Source organism: Physeter macrocephalus, chromosome 18, assembly GCF_002837175.3.
Source record: "Physeter macrocephalus isolate SW-GA chromosome 18, ASM283717v5, whole genome shotgun sequence".
In the NCBI taxonomy this organism is placed as follows: domain Eukaryota; kingdom Metazoa; phylum Chordata; class Mammalia; order Artiodactyla; family Physeteridae; genus Physeter; species Physeter macrocephalus.
The window spans coordinates 46,806,014-46,820,970 of record NC_041231.1 but is presented as its reverse complement, the minus strand read 5'-3'; the positions used below and the strand labels follow the sequence as shown (position 1 = coordinate 46,820,970).

The window sequence follows — 14,957 nt, the reverse complement described above, 5'->3', positions numbered from 1 at the left end:
TCACCTGGCTAGTAGCTGGCAGAGCCAAGGTCAGAACGCAGCTCTAACTCTGAGCCTATGGTGCTAAATATTCTTGACTTCCATATATCTGTATAATGCAATGTCTATTTTGCCTGATCACTTGATCTTAAAACCTCAAGGTCTAGTGTCTGGATATGGGAAGCTGCCAGGGACACAAAAATGCCAATGATGGTGCATGACAGCTGAGCACCCCATCTAAGTAGAACTATCTCCCATTCAGACAGCAGGACCCTACTCAGACTTCAGCTAATTAGACCAAGAGAGGACATCAGACTCATAGGCAGAAAATCAAAGAGGAACTGGCTTGATTTGACTTTGTTAGATATTCTGGAGAACATAAGATGCTGCGCAGCATAAGGTAAAGCCTAGCCACAGGGCAGAGCTAGGACCACATTAGTGGTGAAGCAGCCAAATTCCTACTGATGAGGTCCTTAGGGCTACTCTGGATCCTCTCTGTCTTCACAGAACCCCTCTCTGAAACAAACGTGAGTTTCGGGTCCCCTGACAAGCACATCTCTACTGTAGGGAAAAAACCAATCGGAATTTTTGAAGCCTACTGCAATTAAATTTTCCACTCAACTAAGGTCTCTTGTTTTGAAGCCATGCTCACCAAGCAACTGTTCTATAATATGATTTCCCACACAGCTGTGCCACAGCGGGGGAACGTGTTAGTCAGGCCAAGGTTTCCATTCAGAGACAGTCCCCTTTTCCGAGAAAGAAATGTGTTTATTCTTTGAATCCAGAAGTTAACTTAAGTGAACCTCTGTTCCTTATAACCAGGAACCTAACCAAAATACCAGATCTTTTCAATTCTTCCTTTAAAATATACCCAACATCTGTCTCTTCTTTTATTTTTGGATCAAACCGTTTTATTGAGGGACTCCAGGGGAGGGTGGAAGGCCTGGAGGACAATGAGATCTGATGTCTTCGGCCTGGCCAGGATCTCTCCAAGGCTTCAGAGTGGCCAAAAGTCATCCATCTCTTTCTTTAGATTCCCCACGTCATTATGCTTAAGACAACTGACTTCCTGACTTCCAGCTTCTTTCCCATTATACATACTGCTACTGCTCTGAACATAGGGTTTTCCTGCTCTAAAATCATCTACGATTAAGAATCTTTAGGAAGTACCAAAGAAAGGCTAAGCCTGGAGCCTGAAATTCATGACTTTTTGGTAAATGACATGAATCTCATCTTTCATCTTTACACACCCCTACTACTCTTATACTTACTCTGGTCTCCAGCTATACAAAACTGTTCACCTGGCCCTGAATAAGTATGTTTTGATTACCTTCCTCTTCTGTGCCTTTGTCATTCACTCCCTCTTCCTAAACTGCCCTCCCATAATCCATCTGCTGGAATCCTTTAAGGCCCTGTTCAAATGATTTCTCCACTGTGAGGTTCTCCTGATTTCTCCAGTTGTAAGTAATCACCCTTGTCCATAAGCTATCTTGTGCTCTGTTGTCCCTCCTACCAGAAGGGATCATGAAATAGACTTTTTCATCATTTGTGACCCTCAGCACAGTTCTTTGCACACAGTATTCATTCATTTCAGAAATATTTTTTGAACAAATATAACAACAACACTAAGAAGGGACATTTGTCAGGATTCTAAAAGCAAACTTTTCAATCTGTCTATAAATTCTTCAGTGCTATTTATAATGTGGTTGAACAGCTTAATACATCTCAACTATCCAAGGAGTCACTATAACATGACCAGTAACATTATAGCAGTAGTAACTGCTATAATCACTACTAGTGATGGCTATAAATCCTAAGAAATGGCCAAACTTATTCTGTGTACTCCAGTGGTTCTCAACCCAGGGTGATTTTGCATCCTTCTTCTTCCTTCCTCCCCCTAAACATGTGGCAATATCCAGAGACATTTTTGGTTATTATAACTGAAGTGGGGGATAGGGATGAAGGTGGCTACTGGCATCTACTGGGTAGAGGCTAAGGGATGCTCCTAAACATCCTACAATGCACAGGACAGATCCTACCCCACCCCCCTGCCAAAATGTCAACAGTTTCAAGGACGAGGAACTCTGATGTTTTCATTTTAAGGGAAGGCAGCACAACACAGTTTGTAATACACTTAACAGAGAAAACGGTTCCATTCAAATTCTGGGTACTTAAAAAGATAAACTATGGCCTTATCTAATATTCACATAAGAATATATATATCCACCCCAAAATAAGGCTGCAATTAAATCTTTATTTATATGATTATCATCTTGGTTATTTTATACACACACACATATAACACATACACACAGACTACAGTAAAAAATAAAGGGATACATAATCCAATAACCTATATTTAATTATAAACATACTTACCTTTAATACATCCCAATATGCCACATTATTATTGGTATCTTTGGTTAATATATGTCTCTTATCATTAAGAATGTGACACTGAATAATACTAGCACCCCCTAAAGGAAAAAAATCCACACAATTAGGAAAACAATACTACATTTAAATTCACAGTACAGCAATAATGTTAACTGGCATGTATTGTAACAGAATGTAAATCATACTAGCCCTCAGAAAGGAGAAGGTAAATCAGAAGACCATATAATGATATCTAAGGCAATTTAAGGCTAACCAAAGAAAAACTGTCTGATTTTAATAACAGATTAAAAGACTCTCCATTCATTTCAAGGGTCTACTAGGAAAATTATTAAGAGCAAACCCCTTAATAATTTTTTTTACCCACTAGGAAAAGTCCACATGATGACAGGAAATCTCTGAATTAGTCCTATCTCTCATTAACTTTTGTTCCCTATCTTCCTTCTCCTGAATGGACATTCTATCCTAAAGGTCACAGCATGTACATCTAACTATAGATAAACACACCATTCAATACTCTAATCCCCTTGAAGTCAGAGCTCTCACTCACAGTTGTAGCATGCAGAATTCAGGGGCCAGATCTGACCATTCTTGCTTGTGCCAAAAGACAACATTACATCTTATATCTTTTACAAAGTGATTGCTGGCTTTACCAAGACCAAGATTATTCTAATGCTGGGCAAAAAGATTAACTCAAGAAAGCTCAATTTTTAAAGTCACTAAAAAGCATTTAAAAAGTATTTTTCTTCTATTAAAAACAAACCAATATACTATTTGTCTTTTGTTGACATCAGGATTACATTTAAAGGAAGGTCATCTCCTTTATTTTTGTCAATTTCTTAGTAAGTATAATTAACTTCAGTAAAATGGACAATACCTTCCAACATCCTTACTTACCTTTAATAACCTGGTCGGGTTGTGTACAAAGGGGTGTTATAGGATTTGTACAGTCATTGTCATAATCTCCAGAGGCTCTAAAATTATGAATTCCTTTCAATGTCTAAAGGAACAAAATTCATTATTTAATCATTTTATGCCAATTAGTTTAAAGTGGCAAGAAAAACAAAGAAAAAAAACAACAACAAAGAACAAATGAGAAAAACCGACAATAACAACATCAACCAAAAAATACTTAGTCACAAAATACAATTACCTATCATGATTTAAAAAATACAAAACAAAAATTAAGAAGGGAATGTTGTCTTTTTGGAGAGAAGATTAGGCACTCTTCCAGGTAAAGCTATGTTGATCTCAAATCGGCACAATGAAATTTAAACAAGTTTTATAACATTTTTTTAAGAAGTACAGAGAAAGACCACTTGATCTACATATAAACAGGAATAAATGCAAACACTTTCTCTTTTGTTATCCACAAACAGTCTGGTAAGCAAGAAAACTTAAATCTTTAATTAACACTTAAGAATTAATAGTACTTTTGTGACTTCTCTCTGCTTATCCTTTATTTCTATACCTGTTCTTCATGCTATAAAGAAAAAGGAAATGAATTTGAAAAAACAACTTTCTGCTTTCTCTTACGTTTAGAAAAATAGAATCCTAGAGTTTCCCTGCTGTGTTGGTACTTGGGCTGCCTCTTTTCAAATACAGCTTCATGAGGTCAGAAGCTGTACTACTTTAAAGCTGTACTTTACTGGTTTTATCAGGGAACAGTGCTTATTCTAAGCACATCAAATGTGTATCTCGGCTCCTAACAAAGAAGTCAGAAGCTGCATTTTGACTATGACCTTAATTTTTGTACAATCCTTAGGATTACACCTGCATTTGTAGGGGTTTTCAGATTTTTGTCACTGTCCAAAAGCATGCTGAGAGTCAGGCTCATACTGAGCATTTGCTACTGGTACCTGGGAGGTCCGTGATAACAAACCACATGTTTATAAACCTTTGCCAGATATACAGTGGCTCACTCACCCATTTATTTACTGTAGACTTCGTTGTTGCAACCCAAATTGCAGGAGGGGGATCAGCTGATCTGTCAAGCTCCATCTGAAATAAAGCACAAAAATATTGCTTTGTGGAATGCTGACTCTTCTGAACTGCCAGGACCAGCTATACACTATTAAATATCAACTCCTTCATTCAACATCTGTGTGCTGATGATACCACAGCGTGTGTTAAAAGCTAGGGATGCACAGAAGAATGAGTCTCTTTGCTAAAGGAATTCATAGCCCTATGAAAGTGTAATAGGGGTGCCTACTTACCAAAAACAGTGGCTTAAAGTTTTAAGTGTGGTTAATTTAAGGGTTCTAAATGGGTACAGTCAAAAGGATGACTTACCATAACTTGTTGGTTTTGTCACTCCTGTGTTTTGTCTTCATGTTCTTAGTAACAAGGAAATACGTTTTTTTCTTGGAAAATGTTTGTAGCAAAAACCAAAACAACCATTCTAACAACACAGCAAAAGGAAAAGTACCCACATAATGTACCGCCCCCACTTGCTTAAGGAATACAACTGTACTTTGTGAACAGTTTACTGTGTCCTCCTATATGTTTAAAATAGCATACATATAAAAATACACATATACCCATGTATACATTATGCAAATGGAATGACTACATTTGCCCACTATTCTTCCTGCGCCAGGAAATTGGAGGCTTTTAGACATGGGGACAGGGCTGAACCACTAGCAAGTAGGAATCCTCTTCAGTTCAAAGTGATGCTCCTTACAACATGGTTGTGCCTGTGCTAAACACTTCTAGTCTTTTTCTCCACAGCCAAGAGATCCTGGTAGCTGCGGGACTCGCAGTGCAGTTTCTCCTCCACACGTGATTCTCCCCAGCAGTGTGCTTCCTGCACACATGCTGTGTCTGTATTTTAGCCTCCACTCTCTTGCTTCTCTAAAGGATTATTGCTTTTGTCCATTAGGCTGTGCCATCTGTTTTAAAGAACTGTAATTGGCCAGTATTATGTGAGCTCTTAGACCATAGGCATCCTCTCAAGTGTCTCATTTGACCTCTATTCCCTTTTTCAGTCCTTCCTCCTATACTGTGGTTTCAGATGTCACTTAGTTTCGTAGATGATGGGTATTTACAATTCTGTTTCCTGCTTTCCTTGTTGTTTTCAGATGATTTCCGAGAAGGGGTGGGGGGGAGTGCTGTCTTTACGCCTCTATTTTAAACCTGGAAATCTCCTCACCATTGTCTTAATGTGCAATTCTGTGAACATCGGTGAGACTGAACATCTTGTCAATGATGACTGGCCATTTTCTAGGCTTCACTTTTAGCAGGTGTCAATATGGATGGCTTCTCAAGTATCCTTTTACCCATTACCCAGGACTATTTTGAGGCAGTGATGGTTTGGAATATGAACCAGCTTCCCCTCTTCTTCAGGAGCACTCTTCCACATCCTCCTCTTGAGGCAGTGGACAAATTTCTGCTTTGCTGTCCACTCTCAGATACCTGAACTCCTCGTATTCCTCCTCTAAGGACAGGTTAGGAAAGCCAGGAGAGCTCAGGAGCACTTTGGGGCCAGCTCACTAGGATTTGCCAGTGCGAGAGCCATCCATCCCTGATGTACCCATGAAGTTGCCACTTCTTCTATGGGTGACTAACAAGTATCTTTTTACAACCTCACAGTTGACTTGTGTTTTAATATTGATTTTGCTGTATTTGGCTAGCACATGTAACAATCTTAATCATAAAACTAAAACATATGACATACCTTGAGAACTGGTGCTTTTTCTTCACAAATTAGCACCCGAATGTCAGGGTTTCTTAGGTCTGTACAATAAATCTTCCTGTCCCTTCCTCCAGAGTACACATGTGTGAAGGTGTCATTGACCTGTAGAGCCCAAACACCTTCATCATGCACTCGGTACGTTGCTATACATCTCTGCTGGCCAAGGGACCAAAGGCGAATTGTCCCATCAGAACTGCCAGAAAGGCACTGAGAACAAAGAAAGCTAAGGTTAGAAACCTGCCAAAAAGTTCCTGCTTTCTTGTGCTTTGCACTTGTCTTCGCTCCTGACTCCACAATGTCAAACACACGCCTCTAACAACCTGTATTCCTGCCTCTCATAAAGACTTCTGACAAGCATACACCACAGGCTGAAACAACCAAAGGCAACAGTATGGGCTCAAGCAGGGGAACCCTCTGAGCAAAACTTCCTCTGTCCTGTGTACCTGGCCACTTGCTGCATCACCATCCCTTGGGAACATGTTAAAAATGTAAATTCCCCGTTCCCATTCCAGACCTAATGAGGCAGAAAATCTGGTGGGGCTCAGCAATCTGTTTCAACAGGCTCTCCAGGTCATTCTGGTATGCCAAGTTTGACAAGCATTGCACTAGGCAAGGAAGCCTTCTGGAGCCCTGGGTCACACCTCTGTTTTGTCCCCCACCTCACAGCTCTGGATTCCTGATGGCCTGCCAGGTCTCCTGGATTCTACTGACAGGAGCCAAAAGCAAAATCTAGGCTTGCCACTCACTCTGTGAGCTTGGATACTTCCCATATGAGCTTCAAGTTCAACATCCATTAATATAAAATGTAGACCCTCAGCCTTCAGAGTTAACACTGGCAATTCTGACGATTTCTAAAGGTTCAGGAGTGTCAACTACATAGAAGTTGCAGGTACACAAATCAGGGCTGAGCACACAGAGAGTGTGACAGAAACAGGAACAATCAGCCACCCCACATTCACATTCAGCATGCCTGGTGTTCTCTACTAGTTACTGTGGTGACCTGAGGAAAGGGATAAAACTTATTTCTTTGGGGAAAAAATCACCCTGAGGGGAAAGGAACTGCTGGTGCTGCTGCATGAAATTAAGCAGGCAAAGAGCATCAAAGAAGAGAAGATAGTTGTGGGCTTGGAGACCTGGACAGTGTTTGAACAGATGAGGCCTTCAGGAGTACTAGGGATTTACTGGCCTGCTCTGACTTGAAGGGGCCTTCAGACATGTTTAATTAAACAAACACCATACTAACAGACGCCCCCATAAGCTGTCAGGAGCATCCGTGCTTTAGTCACCAATTCCAACTAGTTCACAAGAGAACCAAGAGACTAACCAATAAAGAAACTGTCAGGAGTAAGGTGGCAAGCAGACCTTCATCACGTGTGTAGGAGCACTGTGGCAGTCTGATGGGGAGAAGGCAGGGAGGAGTTCTCCATTCCAGGAAGCGATGCTACTCTGTGGTGGCAAAGCTGTTAGTAAAGCTTTGATCACTCAGATTCTAGACCACATATCTGCAGGGAATAAGGTCTGACAACTTTAGGAAAAGGAAGGCAAAGATGATGGGCTGAAAGTCCTCACAGGCTGGGTGACTTACAGCAGTAAAGAGATAAGCTCCAAACCCAGAATGCACAGGTGAAAGTGGATGAGGAAACACAGAGTATATTAGAGTTCTATATCAACCCTGATATAGAATACAAAATAATCTTTGATGGTAGTCAGTATTCTAAGACTGCTAAAAAGCAGCAAACACCTTTAAAGTACTATGCAGGCAAACATCTTTGCAGCATTTGGTAGTATGGTTGAAGGATGTGCCCATCTTATAGGAATTCTAGTGCCTGATATCCTATAGGAGCTAGAGGAGTCATCAAAACATTTCCCACTGCCTCCACCCTTTCACTGGATAAAAATGAAGACCCCTTCATTATCAGGTGGCCTCTGGGATTAGGACAGAATGCCCCAAATGGTTCTGCTAAGTCAGACTTAGGGGAACAGATTCTATAGCCTGATCAGGTGCTCTGTGCTTCTGCCAATGGACATGAGAGGTACCAGTGTATTGGGGCCAGGCTGCTGTTGACCAACACAAAGTGTTTCTGGGATGGTCGCTTACACACAATTGTAATTGCCAATAGAGAGCAGCCCAGTGAGCAAGTCAGGGGCAAGGAGTGACCTAATGCTCAGATACCCCCGACCCATGAGCTAGGTTCAGCAGGACTTGTATTACCAAGGAAAACCCTGTGAGTGACACACAAGGATGTGACTGACTCAGAGCAAGATGGCAGGTTGTCCCAGATCCTCAATCAATTGCCTGAGCGAGTACAAGGACTGAAAAGTCAGCTGGCTTGCCCCACGAATGTTGGCACAATCAGAACAACTGCCATGGTGACAGACCTCAGATAGTAAGATTTGCTATGTATCTTACTATCAATACAATGAAGGAAGTGAGGCAATAGGCTGACATTGATGGGATTCTTTGGCCTATTATACATATCTTATCATAAGTCCCTGACTTACAATGCCAGCAAAGACCCTACATTAGAAGCTTGCAGGGCAACTCTGCAAGATGCAGTATATACTCTGGTCCAGTAACCGATGGTTACTTCTTCCATGTTGCAAGAGTTTGTGAATCAGTATGTAAAGGTTTCTTTTTTCCTCCTCTCTTTTCTCAGTTGAGTAGTTATTACAGACATTTTCTTGATCAATTCCCTAATGTAAGGATGCCGTGTTGTTGGTGGCTAAATCTACCTTTAGTCTCTCGTTGCCAATAAGGAAAACAGATGAAGGAGGAACTAGAGGAGGAATGGTATCTGCTTAATTATTTACTCTAAGGCTGACAGGCAGCTTTTAAAGTAGTACTACATCACCTTCTCTGCTTTCAGTAAGTGGAACTGACTACAGGTGAAGTGCATTTGTAAGTAAATGTGCTACCTAAATCGTCTTAAGTAAAAGCACATTCATAATTGTCTATATAGGAAACAAGGCATGGAGTGTAGCAGACAGGAGGAGATTTACGAAAGTCTGCCAGGCCCACAGCCCATTTCTGGAAACCATCTTGTCTATAGCCTCTAGTTAAGCGCAGTCCCATGGAGACCACATGAACTAGTTCAATCCTGGACAAAGCTAACAGAACTAGGCATGGACAACCATCTCAAGTGTAGCCTAGCAGCTACTGCAACAGTGAGGAGCTAACTGTACTGGGCTTTTTTTGGCCACGCCTCATGGCTTGTGGGATCTTCGTTCCCCGACCAGGGATTGAACCTGGGACCCGGCAGTAAAAGCATGGAGTCCTAACCACTGGACTGCCAGAGAATTCCCCTGTACTGGGCTTTTTAGACTCACATGAAAATGCTGCTATGAAGAAACTCAAGAGCTCTAGAAAATGTCATGGCTTACAGACAAGAATATATTTATTATTTCTACTCTTCTCACCAATTACACTAACTAAATATTATGACTCCCACTTTGCACATAAGCAAACTAGGGACCAGTAGATTCCTCTCCTCAAGGCCACACAATACTTTAATATCAAGATCCTTCCACATCTCCAAAGACCTCCATGGGAATATTCAAGCTTCTCTGCCTGGTTCTGAAAAAATAATTTCTTTCCTTTGGCCAGTTTTTCAAACCTTCTTTTCACCTCTGGAGACAAAGGCTTCTCTAATTCATGTGTGAGGCAACTTCCATGACATAATTTCCACAGTAGTAACAGACCAATGGTGTTTCTCATCTCATCTCATCACATTCATACTCTCCTTCTAAACCAATCACAATCAATTCCAATGACCCCTGCCCTATGCAAAAAATGGCAGCAGTACATGGTAGAGCTATGTCATAACATAAAATGGTGCTCAGTTTTTGTTTTTTATTATCTACACTGATGAAAGATCACTTTCTACTGCTACAGGACAGAACTGTGATATAGAATTCACAAATTATGTGGCCAACAGAGTATTAATACATGTTCAAACATTACCAAAATGTTTTTCTTTGAAATGCTGACTCTAAGTACTATGTTAGATAACTAAATCTATAGACTGTATCTACATAGTCAACTGACAAGATCTGCTTGGAAAACAGACCCACTGTGAGGAAATTTTCCACCTACTACACTGCCAGAAAGCATTCAATACCAAAGCTTCCTTCTGCTTTACACAAGGGAACATTTTAAATTATTTCAGCTATACATATCATAACTGCATATACTCACCTGCATTAAAATTATTCTTAGGAAATCCTTCATTTGGCCTTTATTTAAAAGTTAGGCAAACAGAGAAATTTTGAAATGTGGATTATTATATGTGCAACTCAGTATTTTAAGGATTTAAAAATTAGACCACAGTTTCTAATATGCGTGGCTTTTGGATCAAACCAACTATGCAACAATATACAAAGTGGGGGAGCTTCTGCTGCATGAAATTTTGACAAGGTCAGTAGGTAAATGTTCATGTGAACTGCATACCTGTGTGCCATCTCTGTTCAACAGCAATGCTTTAACATTATCCGTGTGCCCTTTAAGCTTCATTAGTTTTGCACATGTTCTTGGATCCCATACTCTTAAAACCTGTGAATTTTAACAAAGTATCATACAAATGATCACATTTAAATAATAGATGACTTTTATAAGTCAAATGACAACTATTAAATTCTGAGAGGGAAGTACTACTTCTGCCAATAGACAGTGTCCAAGGCTCCCAACTTATTTAAGTAGGAGGAAGTCTTTTTAATGTCAAAAAAAGCACAGGCTTCCCCCACTCCACCCTCCGCCTCTGTTACCACACACGACAGTAATTATACAGTTATACTCTTATTTGTTCAAATAAAACCTTATTTTAGTATCCACCAGGCAAAACCGCTGTCTATATATTTTATAATTACACAGATCAAATTATTTTGGTTTCTTTATTTTCTAGTGTTAAAATATACCCTTTAAGTTTCCCCTTACCTTCTCAGTGGACCCTGATACAATGATCGTTCCCAGTTGATTCATTGCCAGGCTATAAATGGAATCTTTGTTCCCACTTAAAGAAGAAGCTAGTAAGGATAAATGGAGCTATACGTTAAAATCATCAGCTGTTTAATAACTAGTTAGCACAAATTGCAAGTTTAATTATTCGATTTAGAAAATCTTATCTTTATGAGTACTCCAAGGAAAAGAAATCCCTATAATGGAAATAATTCTAAATCATAATATTGTTAACAAAATTTACATCTCTTCTGGATTTGAGCATACACAAGTGCTCAATAAATATTTGCTAAATTGAATTGCACTGCCATTTAAGAAACTATCTGCATAAGTAATGTATTTTCAAAGATGCACATGTGCCAATAAAAATGAAAACTATGGCTAAACTCATTATTTACAAGAAAACACAAATCAAAACAAAAATGCAATTTTTGCCTACCATATAGATAAAAAACAAGGCAATACTTAATTCTCAAAAAATACAGTTAAAATGGCACCCTCATACATTACTTGTGGAATGATAATTTGGTACAACTCTTCTAGAAGGAAATTAGACAATGTGTAGCAAGAATCATATTCATGCCCTTTGATTCAGAACTCAATACCACTGAAGTATGTATATAAAATTGTCTATACAGTATGATTCCAACTGTACAACAAAGAATAAATTTAAACACACTGAGATGCTGTGAGTAAAGGAGTAAATACATGTAAAGTATTTAGAAAAGTAACTGCTCATATTAAATGCTCAATAAATGTTAGCTATTATTATTGTCTCCATAATTATAAAAAACTTATTTGATATCCTCTCTAAACAATTCTAAGCAAGACATATCTGTTGCAGAATCTATAACCACTAAGCCTCGTCTCTGACCTTGGGACAATCTTGCTTTTTTTGCTTCATTTCTTCTTGTTAGTGTCTCTTTCAGGCAGGCCTTACATCTAGAGAGAGCTAAATGATGTATTATGACAGCCCCCAGCAGGGACCAGCTGCTGAATCCCTGAGATTGTGTACAGGTGAAAAATCACGGAAAACAAGGGAAGAATAGTGTTTAGACCTTCACATATTTCCTGAGAAAAAGGGAAAAATAATGTTTAAGAAATTATAAACGCCAGTCTCCCAACCTACCCTTCTTGGCACACACTAGATTATATTAGAACTGTTAGTTATATCAACATGAGTATTCCACAGTCATGACAAATTGGACCTGTTATGTAGGAATCTAGATAGTTCAGGCCCATATCCTGAACACAGACCTTCTAGGCCAGGCTTAGCCGTAAATGTGCTCTCAAGAATCCCTACTGACACCTGGCCTAGTGAACTCTTATTGGTTGGGCCAAGTGTAAGCTGAGTTTCAAGTCTAGACCTGTCTGGATCTGACTGGGTAATTGAGATCTCTTAGTTGATGAGGCATCCATGCTACTAACCTGCTGTGAATGTCTCTGAATTGCCTCTAGATGCTAGGTTAGCCTTCCTGAACTCTTCTGTTCAGGAAGAGTTGGCTGGATTCTTTAGATCTGCTCTGAAAGGGTCCCACGATATTGGCACTAAAAACCTTTCTTTCCTTTGGGTATTTTCCAAGTTGGCCATTAACTCAAAGGCTCTTAGTATATAGTAACACTTTTAAAAGTCAAAAACTGCCTACTTTTTGCCAGGTAATCACCACCTCCATCAGTAATATCTGACTAGAGTGTGGCTTTGGGCCAGGCACAGCTGGGATATACAAAGTAATAAGACAGGCACTTCTGCCCTGTGGAAGCTTACACTTCAGCTAGGAAGCTAACACATGCACATGTACAAAAATAACCAGGTTACACCTGGAGAAGTTACCATTTTTAGATTGCAGTGAGAAACTAGTTCCTTGTTGTTTAATCATACTCTTGGGGGCTAGAACGCTGTAGGTAGAACCACTCTCTTGATGCAAACTTATCAAACTTGTTTTATAAACCATTCTTTATTTATGTCAATTTGGATCACTTTCAAAGAAATTTTTTTCAAACACCTTACTTGTGACAGTGTTATTTGAGGCAGTCAATGCTGTTAGAGTATTCACATCCCAAAGGAATATTTGTCGGTCCAACCCAGCCGATGCTACCAGTTCTTTATCCTTGGCATATGCTAAGGCTTTTACATAATCCTGCAACAAAATACACATACTCTGATCTACTCTGTAGATCAATAAGCAAATGAGCCACATGAAGTACTGAATCTGAGTATTACACTAAAGACATTGAAAATTGTGTTAGTTGTTTTACCTTATGTGTCCTTAATGTTGACATGCAAAATCCCTTATGTGCATTCCATACTTTTACTGTTGTGTCAGAAGAAGCAGATATTACTAGAAGAGGCAAAGAATTAAACTCCTTAGTAATGTGACTTAACACCATTTTAAAGAATTAACATAAAACAATGTAACATTGTCTCAAACTTTCACACATACATACAAAATGTTCATACATAAATATTTGAATATTTATGTATATTGAATATTTATAATATTCCCAACATTAATTCAAACACCTTAATATTCATACACACATACACATACACATATATGAAAAGTTTCTCTAACACAGATTGCAAAACCAAGAAATGGATCTTACCATAATGAAAACAAAAAGAGATATTAATAAGGTTAAAAGAAGAATACATGTTGTATGAGTCTATTTATATACAATGACAATGCAGGCAAACTAATCAATAGTGCTTATAAGACATGAGAGCAGTTACCTTGGGACAAGGGGTAGTGACTGAAAGGGTGGCATAAGGGGGCTTCCGGTAATCTGTTTCTTGATATGGATGTTCACCTTGCAAAATTTTAATGAGCTGTACTCTCAAGGTGTGTGTGCTTTTCTGTATGTATGTTATACTTCAATAAAAAGGCTTACATAAAAAAAAGAAAAATATATCAAATTGAATTAAAATCTTCCAGCAGCCCAAAAATTCAAAGAAATACTTACATGTTTTCCCATTACAACAGAGTACAATGTCATTTACCCAATCGGTATGGTGTTCCATAGATGCTATATATGGATCTTGCTGAAATTAAAAGAAAAATCATAAAAATGTCTTTAGTCTATATTAGAGGATAAAATATATCACAAATTAGATATGTTTATATTCTTCAATTAATGTGACACACTGCTCTAAGGTCTTAAAATTGACAACTGAATTCAGAGTAGAATTTCATCAAACAATTGATGCTTCCACATGACAGATATAAACAGAAGTTTTGTTTCAGGACAGTTTTATTACTGATGAAAGTCTAGGTTTCCAGGAAAAATGCTTAATTTTTATGCCCTGAATTAGTGAAGGCAACAAGATCTGGGCTAGGCACTGTGTGTGACACGTGTGCAATAGGAAGGGGTTCACTAGAAAGGACAGGACATGAACAAATCTGCAGGCTGGGGGGATCTGACTCAGTAGTGGTGAAGGCTCAAAGCAGACAGCAGGGACAGAAAGGAAGCTGATGAGAGTGGTGAGAAGCGTAGCCAGACCGCAGAGGGGGATGCACGCTTCTGCTCTTAGCTTCCTACTGATGTTTTAACCTGTGAACTAAACATTTTGTCACAGTATCTTCAGTCCTTCAGAGAAAAAATGGAAGCCAAGGGCTAAAGGATCATCATTTCAATTCAGTAACTCAAGATTTTTCTATTCCTCTCACTTGGTTTAATCACCAGAAGAGGCCTTTTAAAGAAGAGTATTTGGTTATATCCTACACCTAAGACAGGCAAGTTCAAGACGATTCATGGGCAAAAAGAATAGCTCTCTACAAGTCTAGTTGAGAAATGATGCTATTCAATCTTGTCATAAAAATGAGGACCAGAAAGAGATGTCTGAGGGCAGGATAGGCATCTTTCTAATTCTTCCAGGCTAGTTCCTGTTTTCCTTAATTTGTTTGAAATACTGTAAATTTCCAGGAAAGTGACATTCCAATT

General features: G+C 39.1%; 1 protein-coding gene across 3 annotated transcripts in view; it reads right to left on the bottom strand.

Annotated features, from left to right (window-relative positions):
* Positions 1-14,957, bottom strand: part of WDR48 (WD repeat domain 48) — a 44,443-nt gene that overhangs the window by 15,769 nt on the left and 13,717 nt on the right. For 2 of the 3 annotated variants that reach the window (XM_007116810.2, XM_007116809.3), the window contains exons 3-11: positions 13,980-14,058; positions 13,275-13,357; positions 13,027-13,156; positions 10,998-11,086; positions 10,515-10,616; positions 6,050-6,274; positions 4,300-4,374; positions 3,271-3,373; positions 2,359-2,456 (exon numbers count right to left, since the gene is read on the bottom strand). In XM_007116810.2, coding sequence (XP_007116872.1) covers positions 2,359-2,456; positions 3,271-3,373; positions 4,300-4,374; positions 6,050-6,274; positions 10,515-10,616; positions 10,998-11,086; positions 13,027-13,156; positions 13,275-13,357; positions 13,980-14,058 — 984 coding nt within the window. The other variant, XM_028479748.2, reaches the window with a different exon arrangement.